We start from the raw sequence: 21,232 nt of genomic DNA, 5'->3' as shown, positions 1-21,232 counted from the left end.
TTAAAGGATTAATAATCTAAAAGTGTGTGATATAAATAAAAAATGCTGTAAGAAACTTAAGCAATAAAACAATGCCGGCTGCAATATTAAAACGCAGTAAAAGTAAAATATTATGTGAAAAAAATATAACTAGGATTAAGACAACAATTATAATGATATTATGAGCAAATTTTTGGGAACATAAAGACACTGTTTTTCATTAACTGAAAGGATACGTGAAAGGATATTTCTTCTGCCGGATTCCGCAGCAACCGGTCACCTGTCACCCTTACAGACACTTCTTTTGTAACTATAAAACACAACAAGAGGGGCTAAGCGTGACTAAAAGACACTGCTTATACTACCACAATGTGAGTTGAAGACTGTTGAAATCAAACCCCGTCAGGACAACCGTCGCATTCGTAAATTATCATAAATTATAAAAAATCTAAAACGCTGAGTCTCGATTATTGTTAAAATCACAGGTATTCAAATTAAAATAGAAAGTTAAAACAGTGTCTAAAGAGAAATGTTTTCATACTCCTTTTGAAAATGTCTATTGAGACAGAAGTCCGGATGCTTGATGGTAGGTCATTCCACAGTTTCGGACCAACAACCCCGAAACTCCTGTCCATGAAAGTGTTTCTCTTTGTGCGTTTAACATCATAACATCCGTCATATGAGACTGTAGATCGTAGGTTACATGCTGGTTCTTTTTCTGTTACAAGTTATGTAAGGTATACTGGCGCGTGACCAACCGAACAATTATACATAAAGGTCAGTAATTTGAATTTTTCATGGCCTTTACTGGTAGCCAGTGTAGTTCATACAAATCATCTTTCGAACTGTCATATTTCAGTCGGCCTAGTACCAATTTAGCATTGAGCTGTTCCATACAAGGTGAGATTACACTAATCCAGATGGGATATTTACATATTACCAAAGACAAAACGAGTATTTCTGTTGCTTCTTTTGTTAAGTATTTTCTTATGGTTTTGATTTTAAATAGTAGTTGTTCATGGCTGTATGGCACGTAATTTTGATGTATTCTTTAAAATTCAATGTTTCATCTAAATATGCCCCCAAATACCGTGTGCATTTTCTGCTTTAACAGTGTCATCTGCATTTGGTGCTGTCGGATTAATAATTTGGAAGCTACATAAAGATAAGCCCGGTTAAACCATGTTGTCCAAAAAATGCCGGACTCAATCAAATGCATTGAACTGGTGACAAAGCACACTGCTATCGCTTTGTATGCCCTGAAATGCTTAAAGGGGCCTTTTCACAAATGTTGGCATGTATTGGATTTGTCAATAAATGTTTTATAGTGATAAATGTGAACATTGGATCTAAACAGCTCCAGTAAAAAAAGGCAAGAATACAATTAAAGGGACCGTCAACCGCGATTGACAAAAAAAGAAAAGTTCTTAAATACCGTATTTTTTTTTGCAATTATTAGTTTATATTGATTTAAATGATATCTATCATTAGTTGAAAAAACGTTCATATTTTCAGTATATTCGGAAATAAAATTTCGCGGTGTGAAATCGACAGTACATCACGAAAATAGGTGACGTAACGATATACACACTATAAATAACGCAAGTAGATTGATCATTTTATATAGAAAATATATACAATTCACTACGCATGCACAATTTGCATTCATGGGTGTGCCATGTGATGATAATGATCAATCTACTTGCGTTATTTATAGTTAACTGGTAAATACCTGGTACCTGTACCCAGTAAAATTAATTTCCGAATATACTGAAAATATGAAAACTTTTTTCAAGTAATGTAATATACCAGTCGTGATACTTTAATTAAAAAAAAACTAATAATTGTAAAAAATACGGTATTTTAGAACTAGTTGTTTTTCGTCAATCGCGGTTGACTGTCCCTTTAAAGAAAGAAAAAAGTAACCCTCAACTGTGTTTCGAACCTCTGACCCCAGGAGTAAAAGAATTATGCTTAGATCACTCGGTCATCCATGCTCATACAATATGTGATGTTTTTTATACTTGATATATGCAATCCTCGTAGTATCACAAGATATAAGGACAACAACAGAACTCTCCAAATTATTCAATCGTTTCGCGTTGCAGCGCTTTATAATTTTCAGGTTTAATTCGTCAAAAGATGCATATAATTGATATTTAAGAGCATGGTTAATGTTAGGTATTACTGTTCTCTCACAAATATCATAACAACAACGAAAATTTGCGAATCTGAAACGATTTTTTTTTATTTTGTCAATTTATCAAAACGTGAAAAGGCCCCTTTAACATATTAGATTGTAAATATCAGTAAATTGATTGGTATTCCAAAGAAAAGTCGGACTTATATGTATAGATGAGTTTGTGTGAAACAACTTATTAAGGAGACCGTGGAAACGACTGATCTTTATAATGGGTGGCTCGATGTGGTAACAAACGGACGAGTTGTCATTCATAAGGCGTTTGATCAAATTCCAATACATTTGTTTGGTTTATTGACGATACGATACGGCATTTAGATCAAATAAGATCGTGTTAAAACATCGCTCAGTTGTATACTCTTTTATGTTAAAAACTATGTTTTTGAGTTGTTTATATGTATTCCAATCAGATATTTACAGAGTGCAATTGCTGTATGAATATATAAATCGTTTTCTTTTTAGTAAAATTATCGATGTTAATGAACAGTTTCTGTAAATAAACACTTAATCCGTAAATTTTATTCGTTCGTTAAACATTAAAAGTGAGCAGTCCTGTATTATATATTGAACGGGAGGGAGCGAGGGAAAATATTTGGAAATTAATGATTAATAAAAGAACACTTCCATGAAACAAAATATCTGATTTTGTTGCTTTTAGCGAACACATGAAATTTTGATCTCGGCCATTTCTAATTTAAAACCCGTATGTTTCAAATGTCAAGCAGCAATATATGTGTGCGTCTCTAGGATTATGTGCTAAACCCGTCGAATGCGATGGATCTTATTAAGTACTTCTCATATTGCGAGCGTAACTAGTGAGCAAATGAAAAACAAATGGGCCGTGCTCTGTGAAAAGGCGGTTTAATGCATGTGCGTAAAGTGTCTTCCCAGATTAGCCTATGTAATCCGCACGGCTCAAATGTTTTCATATCTATGGAAACAATTGCATAACATAAATATTTATAGACTTTACGTATACAATTAATGTTACATCACATGTTTGCCTGTGATTATTTAGAAATTAGCACAAGCCTTAAAATATATCTGGACCGTGCTCTGTGATAAGAGAGTTGAGTGCATGTGCGTAAAGTGTCGTCGCAGATTAGCCTGCGCAATCCGCACAGGCTAATAATGATCGACATTTTCCGTTTTTATTGTAATTTTCGTTTACAGAAAGTTTCTTCTTTTTTTTCTAACGTGGCTGTAGCATAAGTGTACGTAAGGATAAACTTATATATGTATCATCAGTATATATGCCAGCTTGAAACAGCGTATTTAATAAATAATTTATTAATTACAGAAATACTATGTCCAACAATTAAACAAGAAATAAGTGGCATGCAAACATTGTTGTGTTAGTTTCATTTTTCCGGAACCTTTAAATAGACGTAATCTGTAGCTCGAGTTTATATAAAAACTTTGAGTAAAAATACAATTAAATCGAATTTATTTCCTTTAATGTCTGATTTAAGTTGAAGTGCGATTGTGCGAGTTTGTGTTTATTAACTCTTGTATCGTGTATTCGTAATTCTGGTATAAGTGTTTAAAGCTCACCGTTACTGTTTTAAACTGTTGCTATGGTGTGATCTCAGCGTTTATAAATGAGTCGCGTTCTGAGAAAACTGAGTTTCATGCATGTGCGCAAAGTGTCGTCCCAGATTAGCCTGTGCAGTCCGCACAGGCTAATCAGGGACGACACTTTCCGCCTTAACTGGATTTTCGTGTAGAAGAGACTTCCTTTAAACGAAAAATACCATAAAAGTGGTAAACATCGTCCCTGATTAGCCTGTGTGTACTGCACAGGCTAATCTGGGACGACAACTTACGCATATGCATTGTGCAGAGTTTTCTCCGAACGCGACTCAAATTATTATTTTATTATTGTTTTGTATGCGTTGTTCTGTATTGTATCGGCTATCGATCACTTTCCTTAATATTAGACTGCCAAAAGTTAGCAATAATTTATGACATGCTAATGTTTCTGGACTTTCATTCTGTCTATAAGTATCTTCTTTTAGAATGCAGTTTATTAATATTAGTAAATGTTTGTTTCATAGATGTATTGACAAACAGTCAACGAGATTGTGGGTATTGTCGCATCGATGATCCCAACCTAATACAACTTAAAACTTTAAAACGTCGTTTAAGTTTACGCTTTTGATTTGAATTATGCTTTATTGCCTCTCATATGACTTTTGATTAATTTGGCATTTGACCCGTTTTAAATGAGTCGCGTTCTGGAGAAAACTGGGCTCTACTCTGGATATTGTGTGTGCACCAGGATAAGTCGCATTTTTTAGGCTCTGGTTATAATTAAGATTTAAGTTAGTAAACGGTGAAATCATCACAAGATACTTGTATGTGCGTGTGCGCCAGAACATGGACTATGCCCCTGTGATACGGGTTACGTAGAAACGTGAGTTATTTTGATGAAATTTGTGGATTTTAGTACAAATTTCTACAGGTTTATTATGAACACTTATGATTGCATACACCTCAAACAAGTCAAGGTAACTATAAGCGAATTAGCAGTCACGATCTTCACGTTATTCACGATACTCAACATAGAACAGTGTATGTGTTCACAATTGGACAATTATCCCCCAGGATAAAAGGATTGACCGTTATCTGCTCAGTATACATAAACATCGTTTAAAAGTTAAAATCGGTAAGAACATAGTAAAATAACATTGTCATAGTGAACAATAGTGAACAATGGGAATCGACATCGTAACGTACAGAGTGCGCATTGGGTCGTTTGCGAACAAGGGGCATCGGCACATTTTCCACGGGACTGATATCGATTACCGCCCATGTGTCAATTCTTCGGATATAGCATATCGTGCACTTGCAGTGAGTCTGTTTGTCATGATGTATATGTGTTACCACCACTGTCTTGTTACTGCAGCTCATAGTGCTGTGTCGCTACCTATGCCCAACAAGGACAACTGCGGCTTTCAACAAACGGCAATGCTACAGCATCGTATATGCCTACTCCAGGGCACGTCTATATATCAAGAGACGGAGTTCGTATCTTCACCGTGTGCGATCTCCGGTTTAGTGGCAAACTATGTTGCTAATATAGCACAGCGACTGTTGTTGCTCTCCTCTGACGTTGATCTTAACCCAGGGCCAAACGATCTCGATGTGAAGCTTGATAACCTTCTACAAGCCGTAGCAGCATCAGAGCGTAGAATGTTTTCAGAGATGAAACTGTCTGAAAATCGCCTAATGGACGAGTTCAACGCTATCCGCATTAACATAGCGTCCATACTAAGTGACGTCGATTTGTTAAAACACGAAAATTTGAAGATTGGCCAAGATCTCCATTCGCTTCATTCTAAACAGGCGGCCACAACAGACATTGTCGTCAGTAACGAATGTCGAGTAACAGATATTGAATCTACTTTAGAAGTCATGCAACTCGACATAGACGCCCTGCATGACGAGATCGGTAGTAAAGACGACACTATAGCAGCTCTCTCAAATGAAATAGAGGAACTCAAACGAAATCACATATCGAACAATATGCGGGTATTTGGCCTTAAGGTTGACGCGACAAATTATCAAGATCAGTTAAAATCCATTTTTATTAACAAAGTGTTGAAAGTTGCGAATCCCGGTATAAACTGGTCCGAAGATGATATTAAATACGTGAAAGTAATTTCATCAAACGATGCTACCAAGGAAAGCCTTTTGATAGTGACCTTTCGTTTTGATGACGACAAATTCCGGGTTTGCGAGGGTCGTGCACTACTAAGGACCAGCTCGATCAGGGTTGGCGATGATCTGACCTTCAAACAACGTGAAACCTTGAGATCAATACATAAATTGGGTAAAACAGGCTACTTTTTCAAGGGAAAACTCCAAGTAAAAGACAAGCCTATAGAGCCCAACGATAGCCGAACCTTTAAAAGCCACACACAGCCCGCCGTCACCGATGTTCTACCTGGAACTGAACATGCCAATACCCCGATGGAAGCGCAGCAATAGGGATTAGGCCAACGCCTGTCTGGCACTAGAAACGCTCATATTTGCTGCTGTAACATTGACGGTGCTAAAACTAAACTAGAATTTAGTGACGTGGTGCAATATTTAGAATCATTTCAAATCTTTTGCTTATTAGAAACATGGGAGATTGACGATAGCCTTATGGTTAGCATTTTCCCAAACTATACATCATTCCATGTTAATGCTTTTCAATATGAAGTCAACGGTAGACCATTGGCTGGAGTGTCGGTGTTCGTCCATAACTCGTTGAAGGATTACATAAAACAAATAGCTTCCTCGTGCAAATTTTGTGTTTACCTATCTATCGATAAACGGGTGTTTGCAACACCTAGACCTATTTTAGCATGTTTTGCGTATCTTCCACCCTTAGGATCACCGAGTTATAGGGACGAGAACCTCCAGGGTATTAAATTGCTTGAACAATCATTATGTAGTCTAGATGTCGACTTTGGTAACTATCATTTACTTGTCATGGGTGACCTTAATGCACGGTCTGCGAACAAAAACGATTTTATAGATAACGATGAGATTGACAGTGTCCCTTTTTTGAGAGACCAGTCGGTCATTCTTTCCAGTTTCGGCGATAAACGGACATCATGTGACACAGTCTGCAATTCACAGGGTCGTTGCTTACTTACGTTTTGCAAAGAGTTCTCATTACTTATTGTTAACGGTAGATTAGGGGAGGACAAATGTATAGGCGACTATACGTACTTGGGTAGTAACGGCAAAAGTGTAATAGATTATTTGTTGTTATGCGAAGAGCTGTTTACATATATTAAGCATTTTTCAATCGGCGAACGAACCGAATCTTGTCACCTGCCTCTTGAGTTTGGTTTTAATATTGCTATCGATTGTCAACAAGGTAAAACTCACAATCCAAAAACCTACACCAAATATGTTTTTAACAATTTTACATTGCCAAAACTGAAGGAGAATATTACAGCTGTATTTAGTGCTGCGACTGTAAACAATGCTATATGTAAAATAAGGAATATGTCGGTTGATGTCAACGAGATGGTATGCTCGATTGCGAGTGATATCAAACTCTGTTTACAATGCTGTGTTCATGAACGCAAGTCTGATGCTTCCCTTCACCGTGCCCCGTGGTTTAATCAGGTTTGTCGTAGCCTTAAGTCGGATAAGCTTAAAGCTCTTTCGCATTACTGGATCAGATGTCGATTTCAACTTGTACATAGATTCAAAACGTCGCTTTAAAGATGTTTGTGATCAAACTAAATATCAATTTTATAACAAAAAACTCGTTGACCTGGTATAAAGTGTTAATTGTCCGAGATCATTTTGGAAAAAAATGAAATCCTTAACCGGAAGACAAAACGCCATGGACACCGCGAATATTTCCGAAAGTGATTGGTACGAACACTTTGAATCCTTGTTTAGCGCGAACTTAGATAGCGTGGATATTCTTGTTAATCTTCCCAATGACGAGCTAAGCGAAGTCGAAGACGCTATATTCAATGATGAAATAACGGAAGAAGAAATATTTAATAGCGTAAAAAGCCTAAATGCGTCAAAAAGCGCCGGGCCAGATGGAATACCCCCTCAGTTTTTCATCCAGGCGCACGAAACCATTATGCCAGTAATGTTAGCGCTTTTTTTATCGAATATTTTCCACATGCGTATTCCCAGAGTGCTGGTGCTCCGCCATTATAATCCCAATCTACAAAAAATGTGATATCAATTCGCCTTCTAATTATAGAGGAATTTCACTACTAGATATATTTGGCAAAATATTTACTAACATAGTAAATAGACTTTTGACTTTTTTCGCAAATGTTTACTTAAAAATAGACGAGTCGCAAGCGGGCTTTAGGGAGGGTTATTCAACTACCGACAACGCCTTTGTGCTTCAGACTTTGATTTATAAAACCTTATCGCAGAAGCGCCGGAAACTCTATGTAGCTTTTATTGACTTTGAAGCCGCGTTTGATTCTGTGGTGAGAGACAAGTTATGGGAAGTCTTGATTCAATCTAATGTCAACGGTAACTTACTAAAAGTGCTAAAAGGGATGTATAAATCCGTGAAAGCGCGCGTTCGCACCAGCACTGGATTAACGGAGCAATTTGAGAGTTACATCGGCTTAAAACAGAGTTGTTTGGCTTCGCCGAAATTGTTTACATTTTTCATAAACGAACTAATAACGTACCTAAAAAATAAAGGCACACATGGGATTCAGCTTAAACCGTGTGATATTGAAATTTTCAGCCTTATGTTCGCTGACGACGTCGCACTTCTGGCCGACACAGTAGTTTGCCTACAAAGACAACTGAACCTACTTTATGATTTTTGTACCGATTTTTATTTAGCTGTAAATATCAGTAAAACTAAAGTTGTAGATTTTAAGAACGGCGGTCGCCTAGCAACAAATGAGAAATGGTACTATAACGGTAATTTGTTGCCCGTGGAACAGACATTCACTTATGTCAGTGTATCGTTTTCTTCGTCCTTGTCGCTCACTCATATGGCTGAAGCAAATTGTATTAAAGGTAAACGGGCAATAAACAGTATTCTATCATCTATGTCCAATTATGGCCAACTGCCAAATTCAATTTTCTTTAAACTATTTGACTCAAAAGTTGTGCCAATTTTACTATATGGGTGTGAATTGTGGAGTTTCAAAACGAGAGATTGTATAGAACAAGTACAACGTTATGCTTGTAAAAGATATGCATGCTTAAATGAAAAAACACCAAATTCTGTCACACTTGGCGATTGTGTTCGTTACCCGTTATTTATTAACGCGCAGATAAGGTGTTTAAAATTCTGGCTTAAAATACTAAAAATGCCTGACTCCAGATATGTACGAAAATGTTACGATTATTTGGTTGATACTAAGGTCCATCTAGCTGTGAATTGGGCAACAGAAATTAAACGTTTATTGCATGAAAATGGATTTGGATACGTTTGGAACAACGGTCATGTACCACACTTAAGCACTTTATTAAACGAATTTACGATACGGCTCAGAGACCAATACATCCAATCATGGAGAGAAACTATTAACCATTCACCAAAACTGAGTGTGTATTAACATATAAAGTCATCGTACAGTCATGAAAGGTACCTTGACATTCTATGTATAAGAGAATACAGGCATTGTTATTTACATTTTAGATCAGGTTACCATGAACTTGAAATAGAAAAGGGCCGGTATTCTAATATTCCAATACATGAAAGAATTTGTAAAGTTTGTAACTCAAAACAAGTTGAAACGGAATATCATTTTGTTTTTATCTGTCCAATGTTTAAGGATCTAAGGGCATGATTTATTCCGCGAAAATTTCTTTTAAATCCCAATGTAATGAAATTGCATATATTAATGTCAAGTCGAAATGAAACTTATATTAAGGATCTAGCATCGTATATTTACCTTGCATTTGTAAGACGTAAGGAGTTACTTACGTTGTAGGGTAGCTACTTATCCTTTACAACCTTTTTCAATATGTTAAACCTATACCATTTCATGGTTGATGATGTTATGTGCACACATGCTTTTGTATATATATTTATATATAATTATGTTCTATAACTGTGTCAGGGGCCGGCGGCCTGCATATCACAATAAACCTTTGTTGTTGTTGTTTGTTGTTGCATGTGCGTAAAGTGTCGTCCCAGATTAGCCCGTGCAGTCCGAACAGGCTAGCCAGGGACGACACTTTCCGCTTTAATTGGCCTTTGCTAAGAAGAGACTTTATTTAAGCAAAAAATGTCATAAAACCGGAAAGTGTCGTCCATGATTAGCCTGTGCGGATTACACAGGCTAATCTGGAACGACACTTTACGCACATGCATTATGCCCAGTTTTCTTAGAACACGACTCAAATATATTCGGTTGATTAAAAAATGATCATACTAATAATGCGTCTGAAGTTTCATAATTGATATATTTAGTGCTGGGTGCAAACTTATCGACTGGTCGCAGGACATCTGTATCGGATGGAATGATTCGGTCTTGTCTTTGCCAGTGTACGTGAATACCTGTGGTCATCCGGAGGACTTTGTGGATAAAGGCGGAATCATCACTCCAGAGGTCCATGCGGAGTCGATCGTTCACTCCAAGCTTCTGATGTCTTCTAAGTCGCACGAGTGTAGACGTTAAACACCCTGTCGCTTCTTAGCCTCCATCAATATGATGAGGATATTTAAAAACAGCTTACCGATCATTGAATCAACTATTATAAAATTGACTCTATATACATTACAATGACAAATTATTTTTAACATAAATTCACTAAAAATCGAGTGATTGATAGATGTAAAATCAAATTAGTGTGTTTAACGGACAACGTAATCACTTTAATTGAAAAGAAGATTGTGTGTGTAAGAGCAACGTCAATCCAGATGTTATTTAATTTCTCGAATACAACACAATCTGTTCTGATCTAGGAATATCCACATCCGTACAGAAATGATTCTCTATCTTTTTCTGAGTTGAAATCTACATTTAGGTTTGCCATCCAGGGGCGTAGCTGCTATTAGGCACAGCAGGCCCGGGCCTACACTTTTTTTTTGAAACATGAACAAAATAAAAATGCTTCAACTTCGAAAAACGTATTAAAATGTTGATCCTGGGGGAGGGGGGTCAGGTGTTAGAAATCTGCATTTCATATTGACATAATCCTCAGACAATGGATTCTTGACGTGTTCAAAGGACATATCTTCCAATTATCAACTCTACTTCTTTCTATGTGCATAGATTCTAGCTCGCTTCTTTTCACGCGACTTGCTGTAACAAGTTTACATAGATCTACATGTAGATATAATCGTCTCCCTTTCTATACTACAGTAAGTTGTAATCGATTATCGTTGGATTCCGAATGATGTTTATGACCGCAGAAATTTAAAATGGGGCACTTGCGCCCGTATCCTGATCGATTGACGGACTATGTTACACAAAAGTCAGCATACCCGGCTATACACCGTGTACTAGCAATCCTGCTCACAATGCCAGCTACGTCAGCCTCGAGTGAGCGTTCCTTCAGTTCTATGCGACGTATCAAATCGTACATGAGAAGCACCATGTCTGGTGAAATGCTGTCTGATTTAGGACTCTACACATTCACAGAGAAACGGATGTTTCGATCGATAAAATCATCAACACATTTGACTCGGTTACGTGTAGAAATATTGAGTTCATGTAATTGATGCACTTGTTAGAACAATTAGTGTAATAGATCGACTATAAGTAAGTTTTACACTGAACACGTTACGGTGCCGATAAAGACATGCAGACAGTATTATTGGAAAGAATTCCCATGGTTTTACTTGTGAATAAGTGGAGTGTTACACTTTTAAATGTTTCTCTGTTACATATTGTTTTAAAATTTAGTTCTCTGGTATAAAGATAATACAGTAAAATTTAGTTCTCTGACATTGAGATAAAACAGTAAAATATCAAAGAAAAACAGGCCAAAGTCTTATATTTTCTTATCTCATTATTTGTCTAGATAATTATGCTTTAAATCTTACCGCAGGCGTTATAGGATTTAAAAAATTTCCGGGGGACTGGGGGAAGGACCTCCGTTGTTATGTATCATATATATCCGGGCCTACAGCTAAAACAATGCTAGCTACGCCCCTGCCATTTGTTTTATTTAATTACTGTTCATTCAGCGGGATTGATGGATATTAATGGGAGTAATAAAACTGAAATAAAGATAGAATGACATTTTATTATTGGCATGTCCTTTATACCGGATTGCAGCGATATACTTTTCTGTGATAATGTCTTTCTCAATTGGAGTAAATATATTAATCACGACATAATCTATTGCCATGGAAACGAATTCCAAAATAACATTGTCGTCTTTAAACCCAGGAGTTTTTCCTACAAAATAGTTACTATATTCGAGTATTTTTGGCTTCATGCAATAAATGGTAATTACTAAATAATTATATGTTAGATAAAATTAATATTTATTTCAATTTTCAACGAATCTACTAATACATTATTATTTTTTCAATTCGATGCAAGTCTACCAACAAGCTATTAACAACAACTACCGCTCTATTACATTCGTATATACAAAGAACTCAAAGCTTGGTTAATTGACGATCATCAACGAAAGATCGGAAATGATTTACAAAAATAGTGATTGCCCTGCAATATTTTTTCTTTATAAATAATTGCGTGCATGTGTGTCATATTACATTTTAACATCATCGAATATCTCGCTCAAGTTTTTAGATAGATTCGTTGTATTCTCAATAAAGTATACAAATAAAATTCACCGTATTCATTACATGACATTATATTAAGCTTGATGAAATCGAATCAAACTTGCATCAAATCATGCACTGTATTAGTTTGATACAATAAATTGCAACAGTTTTATCACTTCAGTCATTCTTATTGCTGAAAAACATGCAAAAGAGTAATCAAATAATCAAAGCGCTGAAGTCTTTGCATATGTTGGATATAGTGTAAAACAGGGTACCTTAGTAACGAAATTGGTGTAAAGCAATGTTAAGTGTTCAAACCAAAAGTGCGTTCGCCTTTTGGTCAACAACACAGTGCTTTGAAGTGGTTGTAAATATTTTAAAGCAAAACGAACTTTTGTTTTGATTATTAGATCTGCATTTCGATTATCACACCATCACAAGTATCGTCATCGTCATCATAATCATCGTCTATGTCATCATTCGACAGTATTATCATCATCAAAATTCCCATCATCATTATTTCTCTCAACATCAGATTAATCCACCATTGTCATTTCCTGTCATAACCATAATCATCTTCACCGTAAGAAGTAACATCAACATAAAAACATGATGGTGATAACGCTTATTAGGACGATAAAATAGTGTTTGCGAATCGTAGCACATAATAGCGGCGATGGTAGTAGACAGTGGTACTTTTTTTCGATGATGTATTTGATTTTTTTGCTCCCAAATACTTTAAAAATTAAAACTTAATGCTGTAAAATTGTCAATATTATATTAACCTAGGTTCAAGCCATATAGCTCTATAAGAAAAATTAACTAAATTGTATTTATTTCTTAAATTATTTTTTAAGAAACCTTCAATTGGAATTTTTTTGGCAGCAATTGGGACATTTTTTAGTGTTTTTTTCCAATTGGGAACGTGCCTTTTTCCGGTACTTTATAAAGAAGGAAGCCAATCGCTGAGCCAAAGTTGAGATTGTGAAGATGTTAGCAGGTGATCATGAGTTACAAAACCATAATATAAGCAATAGTCTGAATAACACATATTACTTATTAAAGAAGCAAACGCAGTTGATAATATTTGTAAACAAGTTTTATATTCTTTTAAATTCCATACTACCAGGATACATGTAGTTTCAGACAAGTAATATTGACAAATATTCATCTCGTTTGATTCCATTTGTGGTCTGCTTTATCAATATATTATCAATATATTATTTAATCTTCTTTGATCAGACCGAACGTTTTGTCAGTCACACAAACATAAGCAAATTAGAGTTAATCAACAAGGCTGTAATGAGTCATATTTATTCTGAACCAACACGAACTGGAAAAGGAATCTTAAACAAACGTCTCGTCATTCATTCGCAATTGAACATTCTGAGCGATAAATGATTTGTTACGCTAAGATTGTAAACTGACCATATAATAAGCTTGGTTTGTATGAGTATTCCTTAAAATACTCACCTATGTTGCAACATATGTACTTCCGAACAGTAAGAAGAATTTTACGAGATTCTTGTGTTACTTTACGTGATCTGATAAACTCTTTCACTAAATACATGCTATTGGGTGTCGCAAATACGCCGCTAGCACTGTGCAACGTTTGCTTTTATGAACCTTCATATGGCCGTGCTCGGTCAAAAGGGGGTTTAATGCATGAGCGTAAAGTGTGTCCCCGCACAGGCTAATCGGGGACGCACTTTCCGCTTTAATGGTATTTTTCGTTTACCGAAAGTCTCTTCTCAGCAAAAATCTAGTTTAGGCGCAATGTGTCGTCCGTGATTGGCATGTGCGGACTGGGACGACACTTTAAGCACATTAATTAAACCCCCTTTTTACAGAGCACGGCTCATATATCTCCACATATCAACCGATTATGAGCTGCTTCATGCGAAAGTAAGCATCTTGCCATGTGTGGTCATCGCAGCTCTAAATCAGCCTGTGCAGACGCACAGTTTGGGTCGGACCCTGTTCGCTATAGTCACGCAAGGGTTTGTGGTCCCTTGTCTGGTCCGGGTGAACTAACAACGAAAACATGAGGTTAAATAAAAAGACGAAATGAAATGCAACCTTTGAGTATACGCTCATGTAATTAAACATACGCAACTTTGAAAATAGTATTTAAGATAAAGGTTATTATATACCGGTTCGCATTTTTCCTGTTATATCAAAGTTATTTGAAAGAGCCATCAACACTTAGATATCTGACTTTTTTAATGTACATTTTCATGCTTCCCTGCCAGCCTTTAGACCTGGATATGGATGACTGTCCATGCTGCTTAGGGTAATAGAAGACTGGAAAAGAGATCTTGATGAAAATAAATATGTAGCAGCAATCTTGCCGGACCTGTCAAAAGCATTTGACTGCCTCCCTCATTAATTGCTGCTTCTAAAGCTTGAAGCCTATAGTGTCACATGAAGTGCCCTTGAACTTATAAACAGTTATTTATCAAACAGAAAACAATGTGTAAAGTTAAATGATATTAAACGTTCATTTTAAAACGTTCATTTTTAAACCTATATAAGGGCGTTCCTCATGGATCTATTCTGGGGCCCGTCCATTTTAATATCTTTATTAATGACATTTTTCATTTTGTACAAAATAGCAATCTTTACAATTACTCAGATTACAATACCCTTTCTTTCTCTGATAAAAATTTGGATACAGTAAAACATACATTAGAAAATGATAGCATGGCATTAATTCAATGGTTCTCGGATAACAAAATGGAAGAAAATCCTGATAAATTTCAAGCAATATCACTTGATTCTAATATTTCTTTTACTTTGGATGGCTCTGAAATTAAGTGTGACGCGGGAAGTCAAACTATTGGGTGTCACCATAGACTTCAGGCTTAACTTAGATACTCATATTTCCAATATTTCTAGACAAGCATCAAGACAATTAAATGTGTTAAGAAGACTAGTGAATAACTATGTAAATTAGACAAGATAAAGATACATTATTCTTTTATTATGTCAAATTTTAATTATTGTCCGTCAACATGGCATTTGTGTGGCAAAGTCAACACTCAAAAAATTAAGAAAATACAAGAGCGTGCACTTCGTTTCATCTACTCAGATTATACTTCTAACTATTGTGAACTATTATCCAAATCTAAATTACCATCTTTGAATGTACGTCGTTTAAGATCTATAGCTTTAGAATCTTTCAAAATAATAAATAAAGACACACCTTCATGCTTATATGACTTGTTAACTATTAAACATACTATATATTCTTTCAGATACTCCAATACTGCTGTTATACCTAAGGTAAGGACTTCAAGATACGGCATCAGCTCTTTCCGCTTCAGCGCGGCCAAGCTTTGGAATTCTCTACCGCAAAACTTCAAAGACCAATCTAATTACAATTGCTTCCAAAGTTTGGTCAGCGCATGGAGTGGAGAGAGTTGCGCTTGTTCTTGCTGTTCCGCAGCTACGTATCCTTATTTATTTAGTTGTAGTTGTGTGCATGTAGTTTTATTTGTACTGCTCTTCATTTATATTTGCTTGCATTTCTCTTGTGTTCGTCAGCTTGCTTTGTTTTTATGTGTAGTTATCATCCCTTTTCCAGTCTCTATTACCCTAAGAGCGTGAGTCCCTTTTGCTTTTGCTTTAATTATGTTTTCCATAATTTGTGTGCATGTAATTGCTGCTTTTCATGTTTAAACTTTGAAATACATTCCAATTATGTCTTACACTTGCGAGTAGGTTGCTAATCAGTTCTTTCCAAATCTGATTTAGGGGATATGTGTTTTAAGCCATTTATTACTTGTCGCACTTTTGTGCTTATTTTCCTTTTTAAATTTGTTATGTATTCCATTTAATTGCAGTTTTTATACATAGGTCAAGATCAGCAACTTCCCCATATATTTTAATAAAACTTATTATTTCTTCAAATTTTATTTGTGATGTTTGTAGTCTGCCAGTTCTTTTAATTTTTCCCTTGTATGCATATATTTGTTTTTACATACCTCATGTCTTAACAGTCTATAGGATTGATTATGTATCATTTAATGCTGATGTTTGTTTTATATATGCATGCCATTTCTTGTTATAATTGTAAATGTCGGTTAATAGTTATTCATTGCTAATGTTTCTTTGTTACACATGTACAGACCTAAAATAAAATTTGATTTTATTTTATTTGATTTAAACTTAAATGTTAACACATGTTTGAAATGTAATTACTGTATCCATATTATCCAACTTAGCCATAAACGAATGTATATTTTTTTGTTCTTGCCTTCGTGAAGGCTATGAGAACGCTTCGTCATCGTTGTCCCTAATTATGAGCAAAACTCGATACTCTTGTTTTATTTGCCTTATTATACCAAGCAAAGCGCCGTCATATTGGGATGTGATAACATCGATAAGCAGAAAAGGAAAATCCAATACTGAACAAGCAGCCACCGCTATTTTGGGATGACCCACGGTCGATCACATGGCCACGAGCGTAACTGTACTCAATCAACCTAGTTTGTACTGGAAATCATTAGTGCATGGTAAAGGAGCTAATAACAAGTTCGGAAAAAGTTTCATCATTTATTTAGTTTTGCATTTAAGTATGCCAGTATCGTATTTGGTGTTTTTTATTGATCCTTTATACTCACTAATGATTCAGTAATGTTTAGATGTACGCAGCTTTGAACTATTATTTTAAATTATACAGTGGCAGCTTGAACGGAGCTAAATTATCGGGAAAAGGCTTTTGTCGCATTGTCATATTGTCAAGCGCACAGTTGATGGAGTTAATTCAACCCAGATTTAATAAATCTAGTGTAATATACCATGTGCATCATTGTTCCAAATACAATAATCGAGATATAAAATCAATCGTGAGAGAATTTCTCTAACATTGTTAACAATCAGTGGATGTTTCTGGCAAATGAGTGCTTTCGCGTCTCTATGTGTTTTTAATACTAAATTAATCCTAAACGTAAAATTTACACAGACTTCGATGAAATTTTCCTTGTCTTCAACACAGGAATATTGAGATTTGTGTTCGCATGTGATGCATGAAAACTCATAACGCAAGTGATTCAACACTAGTGCGTGTAAGTGAACGTTAACTTTTCTTTGATCATGATAAATGTGTTCTTTGCGAGTAATTAGCGTCCGCTTTTTGTGGTGTGTCATTCTGACTGTTGTCACGTAATCAAATAGACATGGAAACGTATTTACAGGGCCGAAATATATCATAAAACACAAACGTTGAAATTGCTTAACCTAGTTGATGAATGATAATTTATAACAAATAATTTAGTACGGACTTTGTTGACCTTGATACGATAATTGAGTTTCTAATCAAGCAATACAAATAAATGAAAAATGTTCACATGCAAATGCGCTTTTGAAGTTCGTAGATTGCAATCGACACACGAAAATAATAATTGCTTCACTTGTACCTTATTGAAGCTTCACATTTCTCCATAGAAGGCGGAAAGAAGAGGTTTTGGAAATACATGGTAGATGTGTCAAACTAGTGGAAGCAAGACCACACTATTGCGGAACCATTTCAAAAATAGATTGTCTATCTGTTCTAAGGGCAGACGGAACGAGTGTGCAGATATTAGCTTTGAATTATTAATGGCGCAATGAGAATCTCGCATATGCCTCACGGAACCCATGCTTGTCTCGCGTGCCAACACTGGCAATGACAAACGGGACATCTCCATAGCGGTCGACCAGAATGTGCTGTTCTGCATTTACTGTGATATACTGTAATGGTTGTCCTTAAATATAAAGCACAAATTATTACAAAAAATTTTGATCAATTTGGAATGTTGTTTCTTGCTATATCATTTGAAATCATAAAGGGATAACTATAGTTCGGTACCTTTCTTCAAGTCAAAAAGTGTTGGGACAACTTATGTACAATGGATAAATCGTCATCAAAACCGTCGTTTTTCTCATTCTCGCCGCTCAAGAGTAACTTGAAGAGTTCGTCGGCAAAGGCAAAGTCTCTCTGTTGGCAGAAATCCGTCAAGGAGGAGAATGCCAACTGGACGACAGTTGACCGCTCTGGGCTCACCCCCACACCGGAAGAGGCTCGGAGGTCCCGGATGTCGCGGCGGCGATGCTCGGCACCCTGTGCCATGCCCCTGGCCGTGGATATGCAGTCCCGAAAGCCGTCATTGAAGTCATTACAAATTATGAAACTCGGCAGCAATGAGGTACCGTCGGTAAGTCATTTAAGACTCATCATCATTTGGGCCTCAAGCGCTAAACTTATTTATTATGAATGTCGTCCGAGTGAATTAACGCCTATGGCTTTTTAATAAAATTAAACAAATGAGCGAGACAAAGTCGCGTGGGCTAATGGGAAAACGAGGACGTTTAATTTAAGTATAATTAGTTATATTGCGGAAAATTTTAATTGGTGGCGTTTTACATTCGTTATAAAACTAACAACATCCACTGCGCCATAGTTAATGTGTTTTCTGATCACTTATTGCGGATGTGAAAAGTGTTTTCCCAGATTAGACTGTGCCGTCCGCACAGGTACGACACTTTCCGCCTAAACTTTACTTTTTGCTAAGAAGAGACTTTCGTGAAACGAAAAATATCATAAAACTGGGAAGTGTCGTCCCTGATGGATAATCTTGGACGACTCTTTACGCACATGCATTAAACCCCCGTTTCACAGCTAACACGTTTTCTGATCATTTATTGCGGAGAATACAAATGTTGATTTGAGTCAAACAAATATATGATATTTGTTCATGACAGTGTAAGATCATTTGTTATTCACGAGTGATCATGGAAAATATATTTTCACAGTGGCGCAGCTCATGAGCTTACACTGACATGAACAAATTGTCTGTTTCTTTTATGCCCCTTTTTCAATAAAAGAATTAACAGCTGTTTCCCTTTCGCCGAAAAGTTACCATTTCTGCAGTGGTGTGCCTTAATACATTTCAATACATAAAATGACGTCATCGTACCAGCGAAATTCAGCGAAATTCTCCAGATAACTCTTTTACAATGTAATTACACGGTGAAAAAAAAGCATAAAATAAAAAGAAAATGTGTTGGATTCGATGAAAACTCGTTTTTAATTCACTCATGATCATAAAAAGTATATATAAATCTTAAAGTATATCTTGATATGATAATCTAAAAATAGAAAAAGTAGTTCCGAAAATTTGATTATTTTCACTGCTGTTATTTCACTGCAAAAATGTCATATTTTATCATTAGATATGAAAGAAATACAATTCCATACGTCAATATACACAATACCTTAGCTTTAATATTGTTGAAATTAACTTAGGTTAGACAATACAAATATAAGCGTTTCATTAAATGCCATTGCCTTTGCATATATAAAATTAATTGAATCGATGATTGCGTATCTATATCAAAATTATGTATGAGCTTTCCCGGTAACGCCACGCGAAATAGTCCTAACAATTTCATGCAAAAGAAAAGTTACAAAACAATTTGAAACGTCTTAATTAAAATTTAAATAGCATTCCAAATGTTAAACGCGTGCGTACAATAAATAAGGTTTTTTTACAAACTAAAAGTATTGTTTAACCAAAGCGAAAGACCAAAATCAAAGATTCAATACGGCCATTTTTAACTTACAAAATGTGTACCCCATACGAAAAACATGATGCAGCATTTATCCCCGCCGATTGTGTAAATCGTAATCTTTAAACAACCATTCTTCAACTGTTCTTTTGACACACGTTTTTTAATAACTGACATATAAAAGTGAAACATCCCCTGGCTTATGCCCTACTCGCCAACTGTTTTGTATGGATTGAAACAACTTGTTTTTCATCTAGTTTTGTTTCGTTCAACGATTTAAAATCTACACGCGGCATACACGTTACATACGTTCATCGCCATCCTCAATTCGCCATTCCATTTTAAAAGAGACGATGATAGCAGGCAATTTAACACTCTTGTATGACACTGTTTTTAATCTGTACATTGTTCAACCAATATAAATATAACATAAATAAAGTCCTTTTAATACATTTTGATTTATTAATATCCCCAATTCTCAATAATTATGTAACAACCAATCTTGTAGGATTATACGGAGAACTAGGTAGAATCCCGATGCATGAACACAGCCAGATTATTATGTTCCGATATTCGGAAAAACAATAATTTTAAATGAAAGCAGTATTCTAAAACAGTTTTATCTCCCACTGAAAAACGACGCCGACAACGGAATCAATTATATTAAAAACAATTGGGCGTCACAAATAGCAGAAATGTTAGAACAATTAGGGTTAGCAAAGTTATGGATTAATCAAGAACGCATTACTATATCATAAGAAAGCAAAATTAAGTAGCATTAATCAATCTGGCAGACTTAGCACATTTTGTATGTTTAAAACCAGATTTGAATTTGAACCATATTTGCACATAATCAGACAAAATAAATATAGAATAGCACTTAGCCAATTCAGGCTATCATCGCATAATCTAGAAATTGAACAAGGACGTTACTATAATAAAAGAAAACAGAAAGAAAATGCAAAATATGTTGTACCAATTTAATAGAAAACGAATATCATTTCATGCTAACATGCCAATTATAATCACATCTAAGAAGAAAACACTTCAAATCATATTATTGCAGATGGCCAACATTAACCAAATTTAAAGCGCTCATGTCAACTAAAAATAAATATGAAATACTTCAAATTGCAAAATATACTTACGATGCAAGTAGACTAAGAGAAAAATCATAAGCATTTAACTTACGCACAAATATAATTATTATTGCTTCAAACGGAAAATGTTAATTGAATTAATGACTTAACTAATTGTCTGTATATATGCACATTATTCAACTTTTCTCATCGATAACATACACCATT

At 35.5% G+C, this 21,232-nt stretch overlaps 1 protein-coding gene across 1 annotated transcript in view; it reads left to right on the top strand.

The window, feature by feature from the left end:
• Positions 1–18,265: 18,265 nt before the first annotated feature.
• Positions 18,266–21,232, top strand: part of LOC127857357 (caltractin-like) — a 68,271-nt gene continuing 65,304 nt past the window's right edge. Inside the window, exon 1 of the mRNA XM_052393757.1 lies at positions 18,266–18,571. Coding sequence (XP_052249717.1) covers positions 18,266–18,571 — 306 coding nt within the window. The remainder of the gene's footprint in view (positions 18,572–21,232) is intronic.

This window comes from Dreissena polymorpha, chromosome 14 (assembly GCF_020536995.1).
Source record: "Dreissena polymorpha isolate Duluth1 chromosome 14, UMN_Dpol_1.0, whole genome shotgun sequence".
Taxonomy (NCBI): domain Eukaryota; kingdom Metazoa; phylum Mollusca; class Bivalvia; order Myida; family Dreissenidae; genus Dreissena; species Dreissena polymorpha.
The sequence above is the reverse complement of the archived record's forward strand: the minus strand, read 5'-3'. Positions and strand labels throughout refer to the sequence as shown.